This window comes from Oncorhynchus gorbuscha, linkage group LG11 (assembly GCF_021184085.1).
Source record: "Oncorhynchus gorbuscha isolate QuinsamMale2020 ecotype Even-year linkage group LG11, OgorEven_v1.0, whole genome shotgun sequence".
Taxonomy (NCBI): domain Eukaryota; kingdom Metazoa; phylum Chordata; class Actinopteri; order Salmoniformes; family Salmonidae; genus Oncorhynchus; species Oncorhynchus gorbuscha.
Window position 1 is genome coordinate 83031889 of NC_060183.1, and position 9924 is coordinate 83041812.

General features: G+C 47.4%; 1 protein-coding gene across 5 annotated transcripts in view; it reads left to right on the top strand.

Annotated features, from left to right (window-relative positions):
* Nucleotides 1-9464, top strand: part of LOC123989558 (cingulin-like protein 1) — a 99760-nt gene extending 90296 nt beyond the window's left edge. For all 5 annotated transcript variants that reach the window (XM_046290667.1, XM_046290668.1, XM_046290669.1 and 2 more), the window contains 4 exons: nucleotides 69-152; nucleotides 524-751; nucleotides 3567-3730; nucleotides 8240-9464. In XM_046290667.1, the coding sequence (XP_046146623.1) occupies nucleotides 69-152; nucleotides 524-751; nucleotides 3567-3730; nucleotides 8240-8351 (588 nt within the window). In that variant the 3' untranslated portion in view covers nucleotides 8352-9464. The remainder of the gene's footprint in view (nucleotides 1-68; nucleotides 153-523; nucleotides 752-3566; nucleotides 3731-8239) is intronic.
* Nucleotides 9465-9924: the final 460 nt, after the last annotated feature.

Sequence of the window (9924 nt, forward strand, 5' to 3'; positions counted from 1 at the left end):
TCGGTGCTCCCCCCCCAAAACAACATTCTTAAAAGGCGTGTTTGGGATGTTTGTTGTGTTCTTCACAGACGGAACAGCTTCAGCTGAAGCTGATCCAGCAGAAAGATGTGAATGAGCAGCTGGACAGTGAGAAGAGCATCCTGGAGAGACAGGTACTGTACAGTTCACTACCTACCGGTGGGGTTTTCACTGGGAACAGTTTGAACCTACAGGGGTTTTCATGTCATTCTGTGATGTATATCTATGTGATATTGCGTCACCACCCGTTCTTTCAACGTTGTCCTTTCATCATGAACATACAATGCTAAACAATGCTACAATGCTAAAAAATGCTACAATGCTACAATGCTATAAAAAAAAGACATTAAAACCGTGTCATCTGTGTATACATGTAAAGGTGTAGTATGTATGGGTGTAACTGTTGCGTCTGTGATGAATGATGGAGCAGTGGCAGCATGCTTTGTGTCTTGTGAAAGCCACGAGTCAAAGTGAACACCTCGGTGCTATGTATATATATATCCAGCTGCGGGACCTGCGTGTGGAGGTGGAGAACCTCCAACACACCAGAGTTCATGAGGATGTCATCACTAAGACGGAAAGCCGGGCCAAGGAGCTGGAGAACGCTCTGAGGGTGGAGGAGAGGAACAAAGTGGTGATGAGCAACACCATCAGTAAACTGGAGAGGAAGAACAACGAACTGTCTGATCAGCTGGAGGAGGAACAGAAGATGGCCAAGGAGCAGAAGGACCTGGTAGGGCACATGCACTAACACCACCACTCCACTTGGGGGCAGTAAAGAGACTTGTGGAATGGTTCACTCCACTTGGGGGTAGTTAAGAGACTTTTGGAATGTTTCACTCCACTTGGGGGTGGTAAAGAGACTTGTGGAATGGTTCACTCCACTTGGGGGTGGTTAAGAGACTTGTGGAATGGTTCATTCCACTTGGGGGCAGTAAAGAGACTTGTGAATGTTTCACTCCACTTTCACTCCACTTGGGGGTGGTAAAGAGACTTGTGGAATGGTTCACTCCACTTGGGGGTGGTTAAGAGACTTGTGGAATGGTTCATTCCACTTGGGGGCAGTAAAGAGACTTGTGAAATGGTTCACCCCACTTGGGGGTGTTAAAGAGACTTGTGGAATGGTTCACTCCACTTGGGGGCAGTAAAGAGACTTGTGGAATGGTTCACTCCACTTGGGGGCAGTAAAGAGACTTGTGGAATGGTTCACTCCACTTGGGGGTAGTAAAGAGACTTGTGGAATGGTTCACTCCACTTGGGGGCAGTAAAGATACTTGTGGAATGGTTCACTCCACTTGGGGGTAGTAAAGAGACTTGTGGAATGGTTCACTCCACTTGGGGGTGGTTAAGAGACTTGTGGAATGGTTCACTCCACTTGGGAGTGGTAAAGAGACTTGTGAAATGGTCCACTCCACTTGGAGGTAGTAAAGAGACTTGTGGAATGGTTCACTCCACTTGGGGGCAGTAAAGAGACTTGTGGAATGGTTCACTCCACTTGGGGGTAGTAAAGAGACTTGTGGAATGGTTCACTCCACTTGGGGGTGGTTAAGAGACTTGTGGAATGGTTCACTCCACTTGGGGGTGGTAAAGAGACTTGTGAAATGGTTCACTCCACTTGGAGGTAGTAAAGAGACTTGTGGAATGGTTCACTCCACTTGAGGGTGGTTAAGAGACTTGTGGAATGGTTCACTCCACTTGGGGGTAGCAAAGAGACTTGTGGAATGGTTCACTCCACTTGAGGGTGGTTAAGAGACTTGTGAAATGGTTCACTCCACTTGGAGGTAGTAAAGAGACTTGTGGAATGGTTCACTCCACTTGGGGGTGGTAAAGAGACTTGTGGAATGATTCATTCCACTTGGGGGCAGTAAAGAGACTTGTGGAATGGTTAATTCCACTTGGGGGTGGTAAAGAGACTTGTGGAATGGTTCACTCCACTTGGGGGTGTTAAAGAGACTTGTGAAATGGTTCATTCCACTTGGGGGCAGTAAAGAGACTTGTGGAATGGTTCATTCCACTTGGGGGCAGTAAAGAGACTTGTGGAATGGTTCACTCCACTTGGGGGCGGTACAGAGACTTGTGGAATGGTTCACTCCACTTGGGGGTGGTTAAGAGACTTGTGGAATGGTTCACTCCACTTGGGGGTGGTAAAAAGACTTGTGAAATGGTTCACTCCACTTGGAGGTAGTAAAGAGACTTGTGGAATGGTTCACTCCACTTGGGTGCAGTAAAGAGACTTGTGGAATGGTTCACTCCACTTGAGGGTGGTTAAGAGACTTGTGGAATGGTTCACTCCACTTGGGGGCAGTAAAGAGACTTGTGGAATGTTTCATTCCACTTGGGGGCAGTAAAGAGACTTGTGGAATGGTTAATTCCACTTGGGGGTGGTAAAGAGACTTGTGGAATGGTTCCCTCCACTTGGGGGTGTTAAAGAGACTTGTGAAATGGTTCATTCCACTTGGGGGCAGTAAAGAGACTTGTGGAATGGTTAATTCCACTTGGGGGTGGTAAAGAGACTTGTGGAATGGTTCACTTCACTTGGGGTGTTAAAGAGACTTGTGAAATGGTTCACTCCACTTGGGGGCGGTAAAGAGACTTGTGAAATGGTTCACTCCACTTGGGGGTAGTAAAGAGACTTGTGAAATGGTTCACTCCACTTGGGGGTGTTAAAGAGACTTGTGAAATGGTTCACTCCACTTGGGGGCGGTTAAGAGACTTGTGGAATGGTTCACTCCACTTGGGGGCGGTAAAGAGACTTGTGGAATGGTTCACTCCACTTGGGGGTGGTAAAGAGACTTGTGGAATGGTTCACTCCACTTGGGGTGGTTAAGAGACTTGTGGAATGGTTCACTCTACTTGGGGGTGGTAAAGAGACTTGTGGAATGGTTCACTCTACTTGGGGGTGGTAAAGAGACTTGTGGAATGGTTCACTCCACTTGGGGGTAGTAAAGAGACTTGTGAAATGGTTCACTCCACTTGGGGGCGGTTAAGAGACTTGTGGAATGGTTCACTCCACTTGGGGGTGGTAAAGAGACTTGTGGAATGGTTCACTCCACTTGGGGGTGGTAAAGAGACTTGTGGAATGGTTCACTCCACTTGGGGGTGGTTAAGAGACTTGTGGAATGGTTCACTCTACTTGGGGGTGGTAAAGAGACTTGTGGAATGGTTCACTCTACTTGGGGGTGGTAAAGAGACTTGTGGAATGGTTCACTCCACTTGGGGGTAGTAAAGAGACTTGTGGAATGGTTCACTCCACTTGGGGGTGGTAAAGAGACTTGTGGAATGGTTCACTCCACTTGGGGGTAGTTAAGAGACTTGTGGAATGGTTCACTCCACTTGGGGGTGGTAAAGAGACTTGTGGAATGGTTACCATTGTGTGTGGGAGTGTATTGTGATTGACCACATTGGGAACACTTTACTTAAAGCCTTCAGGTATAATGCAGTATTATGCAATTATAATGCATGACAAGACTTGTCGTATGCATGTATGAATCCCTTAAACTATATAATTATCATCTTATAATGATCCTGACCTATGACCCCCTCATCAGATGTCCCAGAGGATGCGTTCCCTGAAGCGTCAGCTGAACGAGGCGGAGGAGGAGTCCAGTCGTAGAGACGCTCAGTACCGCCACACCCAGAGAGAACTGACAGAGGAGAGAGAGACCTCCAGCAAACTACAGAAACAGCTCCTAGACCAACACCTCCAAATCAAGTACCTGGTTTAGAAATAAAGGTTCAATGAATGACAGAGAGGGAGGCAGAGAGTCAGAGAGAGAGAGAGAGAGAGAGAGGCAGAGAGACGAGGAGGCAGAGAGTCAGAGAGAGAGAGAGAGAGAGAGAGAGAGGCAGAGAGACGAGGAGGCAGAGAGAGGGAGAGGCAGAGAGAGAGGCAGAGAGAGAGAGGCAGAGAGACGAGGAGGCAGAGAGAGAGAGGCAGAGACAAAGAGGCAGAGAGAGAGAGGCAGAGAGAGAGAGAGAGAGAGAGACAGAGAGAGAGAGGCAGAGACAGAGGCAGAGAGAGAGAGAGAGAGAGACAGAGAAAGACAGAGAGAGAGATGCAGAGACAGAGAGGCAGAGAGAGACAGAGAGAGGCAGAGAGAGGCAGAGAGAGGCAGAGAGAGGCAGAGCGACAGAGAGAGAGAGAGACAGAGAGAGGCAGAGAGAGGCAGAGCGACAGAGAGAGAGAGAGACAGAGAGAGGCAGAGAGAGGCAGCGAGAGAGAGAGGCAGAGACAGAGAGAGGCAGAGAGAGAGAGGTCTGAAAGGATTGCTTTGTGTAATCAATATAGGGAACTTTCTACTTAATAGGGAATGGGGGGGATACCTAGTCAGCTTTCCAGCTCTATGTATTCAACTGAAATGTGTCTTCCACATTTAAGCCAACACCTCTAAATCAGAGAGGTGTCACCAACTAGCCTATCAGTAGGCAAGCCGAAGCATAATTCTACACACATCCTTTCAGAACTACAGGTCTGTTTACGGATTAGGGGCTACGGGTCAAATCAGGATGAATAAATCGAGAGAGAGAGAGAGAGAGAGAGAGACAGAGACAGCGAGTGAGCGAGAGTGTGAGCGAGCGCAAGGGAGAGAGAGAGCGAGCACAAGAGAGAGAGGGAGCACAAGAGAGAGAGTAATCGCAAGAGAGAGAGGGCAAGAGAGAGAGAGGGCAAGAGAGAGAGAGCGATCGCAAGAGAGAGAGGGCAAGAGAGAGAGAGGGCAAGAGAGAGAGAGGGCAAGAGAGAGAGAGGGCAAAAGAGAGAGAGAGGGCAAGAGAGAGAGAGAGGGCAAAAGAGAGAGAGGGCAAAAGAGAGAGAGTAATCGCAAGAGAGAGAGAGAGAGAGAGAGAGTAATCACAAGAGAGAGAGAGAGAGAGTAATCGCAAGAGAGAGAGAGAGAGAGAGAGAGAGTAATCACAAGAGAGAGAGAGAGAGAGTAATCGCAAGAGAGAGAGAGAGAGAGAGAGAGAGAGAGAGAGAGTAATCACAAGAGAGAGAGAGAGAGAGTAATCACAAGAGAGAGAGAGAGAGAGTAATCGCAAGAGAGAGAGAGAGAGAGAGAGAGAGTAATCACAAGAGAGAGAGAGAGAGAGAGAGAGAGAGAGGGCAAAAGAGAGAGAGTAATCGCGAGAGAGAGAGAGAGAGAGAGAGAGAGAGAGAGAGAGAGAGAGAGAGAGAGAGAGAGAGAGAGAGAGAGAGGGCAAAAGAGAGAGCAAGAGAGAGAGAGAGAGAGAGAGAGAGAGGGAGAGGGGCAAAAGAGAGAGAGGGGCTGAGAAGAGAGAGAGAGAGAGAGAGAGAGAGGGCAAAAGAGAGAGAGTAATCGCAAGAGAGAGAGAGAGAGAGAGAGAGAGGGCAAAAGAGAGAGAGGGCAAGAGAGAGAGAGGGCAAAAGAGAGAGAGTAATCGCAAGAGAGAGAGAGAGAGAGAGAGAGAGAGGGCAAAAGAGAGAGAGTAATCGCAAGAGAGAGAGAGAGAGAGAGAGAGAGGAATCGCAAGAGAGAGAGAGAGAGAGAGAGAGAGGGCAAAAGAGAGAGAGGGCAAAAGAGAGAGAGGGCAAGAGAGAGAGAGGGCAAAAGAGAGAGAGAGTAATCACAAGAGAGAGAGAGAGGGCAAAAGAGAGAGAGGGCAAAAGAGAGAGAGTAATCACAAGAGAGAGAGAGAGAGAGAGAGAGAGAGAGGCAAAAGAGAGAGAGTAATCGCAAGAGAGAGAGAGAGAGAGAGAGAGAGAGAGAGAGGGCAAAAGAGAGAGAGTAATCGCAAGAGAGAGAGAGAGAGAGAGAGAGAGAGAGAGAGAGAGCAAAAGAGAGAGAGGGCAAAAGAGAGAGAGGGCAAAAAGAGAGAGAGAGAGAGAGAGAGAGTAATCGCAAGAGAGAGAGAGAGAGAGAGAGAGTAATCGCAAGAGAGAGAGAGAGAGAGAGAGAGAGAGGGCAAAAGAGAGAGAGGGCAAAAGAGAGAGAGAGAGAGAGAGTAATCGCAAGAGAGAGAGAGAGAGAGAGAGAGAGGGCAAAAGAGAGAGAGGGCAAAAGAGAGAGAGGGCAAGAGAGAGAGAGAGAGAGAGAGAGAGAGAGAGAGAGAGAGAGAGGGCAAAGAGAGAGAGTAATCACAAGAGAGAGAGAGAGAGAGAGAGAGAGAGGGCAAAGAGAGAGAGTAATCGCAAGAGAGAGAGAGAGAGAGAGAGAGAGAGAGAGAGAGGGCAAAGAGAGAGAGAGAGAGAGAGAGGGCAAAAGAGAGAGAGTAATCGCAAGAGAGAGAGAGAGAGAGAGAGAGAGAGAGAGAGGGCAAAGAGAGAGAGAGAGAGAGAGAGAGAGAGAGAGAGAGAGAGAGAGAGAGAGAGAGAGAGAGAGAGAGAGAGAGGGCAAGAGAGAGAGAGGGCAAAAGAGAGAGAGGGCAAAAGAGAGAGAGTAATCGAAGAGAGAGAGAGAGAGAGAGAGAGAGGGCAAAAGAGAGAGAGTAATCGCAAGAGAGAGAGAGAGAGAGAGAGAGAGAGTAATCACAAGAGAGAGAGAGAGAGAGAGAGAGAGAGAGAGAGAGAGAGAGAGAGGGCAAAAGAGAGAGAGTAATCGCAAGAGAGAGAGAGAGAGAGAGAGAGGGCAAAAGAGAGAGAGTAATCGCAAGAGAGAGAGAGAGAGAGAGAGAGAGAGGGCAAAAGAGAGAGAGTAATCGCAAGAGAGAGAGAGAGAGAGAGAGAGAGAGTAATCACAAGAGAGAGAGAGAGAGAGGGCAAGAGAGAGAGAGGGCAAAAGAGAGAGAGTAATCGCAAGAGAGAGAGAGAGAGAGAGAGAGAGAGAGAGTAATCACAAGAGAGAGAGAGAGAGAGAGAGAGAGAGAGAGAGAGAGAGAGAGAGAGAGGGCAAAAGAGAGAGAGTAATCGCAAGAGAGAGAGAGAGAGAGAGAGAGAGTAATCACAAGAGAGAGAGAGAGAGAGAGAGAGAGAGAGAGAGAGAGAGAGAGAGAGAGGGCAAAAGAGAGAGAGTAATCGCAAGAGAGAGAGAGAGAGAGAGAGAGAGGGCAAAAGAGAGAGAGTAATCGCAAGAGAGAGAGAGAGAGAGGGCAAAAGAGAGAGAGTAATCGCAAGAGAGAGAGAGAGAGAGAGAGAGAGAGGGCAAAAGAGAGAGAGAGAGCGATCGCAAGAGAGAGAGGGCAAGAGAGAGAGAGGGCAAGAGAGAGAGAGGGCAAGAGAGAGAGAGAGGGCAAGAGAGAGAGAGTAATCGAGAGAGAGAGAGAGAGAGAGAGAGTAATCACAAGAGAGAGAGAGAGAGAGAGAGAGAGAGAGAGAGAGAGAGAGAGAGAGAGAGAGAGAGGGCAAAAGAGAGAGAGGGCAAGAGAGAGAGAGCGATCGCAAGAGAGAGAGGGCAAGAGAGAGAGAGGGCAAGAGAGAGAGAGGGCAAGAGAGAGAGAGGGCAAAAGAGAGAGAGAGGGCAAGAGAGAGAGAGTAATCGCAAGAGAGAGAGAGAGAGAGAGAGAGAGTAATCACAAGAGAGAGAGAGAGAGAGAGAGAGAGAGAGAGAGAGAGAGAGAGAGAGAGAGAGAGAGAGAGAGAGAGAGAGAGAGAGAGAGGGCAAAAGAGAGAGAGTAATCGCAAGAGAGAGAGAGAGAGAGAGAGAGAGAGAGGGCAAAAGAGAGAGAGTAATCGCAAGAGAGAGAGAGAGAGAGAGGGCAAGAGAGAGAGAGGGCAAGAGAGAGAGAGGGCAAGAGAGAGAGAGGGCAAAAGAGAGAGAGGGCAAAAGAGAGAGAGTAATCACAAGAGAGAGAGAGAGAGAGAGAGAGAGAGAGAGAGAGAGAGAGAGAGAGAGAGAGAGAGAGAGAGAGGGAGGGCAAAGAGAGAGAGTAATCGCAAGAGAGAGAGAGAGAGAGAGAGAGAGAGAGAGAGAGAGAGAGAGAGAGAGAGAGAGAAGAGAGAGAGAGAGAAAGAGAGAAAAGAGAGAGAGAGAGAGAGAGAGAGAGAGAGAGAGAGAGAGAGAGAGGAAAGAGAGAGAGAGAGAGGGCAAAGAGAGAGAGAGAGAGAGAGAGAGAGAGAGAGAGAGAGAGAGAGAGAGAGAGAGAGAGAGAGAGAGAGAGAGAGAGAGAGAGAGAGAGAGAGAGGGCAAAAGAGAGAGAGAGAGAGAGGGCAAAAGAGAGAGAGTAATCACAAGAGAGAGAGAGAGAGAGAGAGAGAGAGTGATATACCGTTGAGTGATATACTGTTAGAAGTGTGGGACACAAAGTAACACTCTCCTTTGCCTTGTAGACGTAAGGAGTCCACCATGGCGATGAGACAGACTCTGGAAGATCTACGTCTGGACCTTAGTGTGGATGAGGAGGACCAGACCCCTCCAGTACCCACGGCCTCCAAGGCCTGAGACACCCTTCCTGGGACAGTATTGCAGCATAGCACCAGCCATACTAGCCTTACTCATTACGCCTTTGTCCTAGATTCAATCCGGCCTGCAGAATATCCATGTCATAGCGCGATGGACATTTATAGCTCATTTCCCATTGATCCGGCATATGCAGCATTCAACGTGAATGTGGGTCTCAGCAAATGGTGGGAACGTTGCCTTTAAAATGTGCATAAATGGGACAAAATGAGATGGGATTGAATCTAGGCCATTATTGATAAAGGTATCATTCATACCACCAATACAGGACCCACAGGGAACATACAGCAGCCTCCTGTCAGCCAATCAAATCAGCACCCGCGTGTTTGATTTTCAGGTTCAACCAATCAAATCAGGTTTAAAAAATTACTGTAGCATCTGATAAAACATTTATTTTTTATTAAATCTGCAGGTAATTGAAAATGTAAACCAGTGTGTCTTTACTTCTTGTGTTCCATCAGGCTGCGTTTCCCAAACTCGGTCCTCTGGACCTCAAAAGGGGTGTACATTTCGGTTTTTACACTACACAGCTGGTTTAAATGATCTAAGCTTTAATCAGCTGTGTATTCGGACCCCCGTTGGGGTCCCGAGGTCAGAGTTTGTGAAACCCTGCCATAAGGGAGTTTATTTGGTAAACTCCTGGACAATATTTTCTTTTAAATGTAAGTAAGTTAAAATCCTATGGGCTTGTATCTTTCCTGATTCATTACTAGTGCCTTATAACAGAGATAATCAATTGGAAAATAAAAAACATTTTATTAAATCAATTGTGTCAAATATGACTAACAATAAAAATAGACATAGGATTTGGGGATTATGTAATGTTAGAGGGATTTGGGAAATATTGTCTGCAAATTACCAAAGCAAATCTGTTGCAAAATGTAGTTTAATAGTTTGTTAGAAGCATTATACATTCATTACCACTTATCTTATATAATAATAATAAATAAATAATATAATAATTATTATTATTATTATTATTATATCTTATATCTACGTGGTATTGGGTATTACTGTGCTGTAGACTTTGGGGAAAAGGGAGCTGTATTTTATTAATAAATATAAATGAAAAATCTTTATTTTTACACCCATTGAGCAGAATGTGGAAGTGTCTTCCTTTAGGACAGACAGCCTGAATGAGTGAAGCCGGTGGGACCATTTAACAGTATACTGCACTGTTTACAACACTTGTTACTTCAACCCTGAGCGAAACATGGGTGAGCAGAACTTGGGTGAGCAAAACCTGGGTGAGCAGAACCTGGGTGAGCAGAACTTGGGTGAGCAAAACCTGGGTGAGCAGAACCTGGGTGAGCAAAACCTGGGTGAGCAGACCCTGGGTGAGCAGAACCTGGGTGAGCAAAACCTGGGTGAGCAGACCCTGGGTGAGCAGAACCTGGGTGAGCCGAACCTGGGTGAGCAGAACCTGGGTGAGCAGAACCTGGGCGAGCAAAACCTGGGCGAGCAGAACCTGGGCGAGCAGAACCTGGGCGAGCAAAACCTGGGAGTGAGTGAGGACCCAAGACAAACGTTCACAGAAGAGGAAAGAGACCATGTT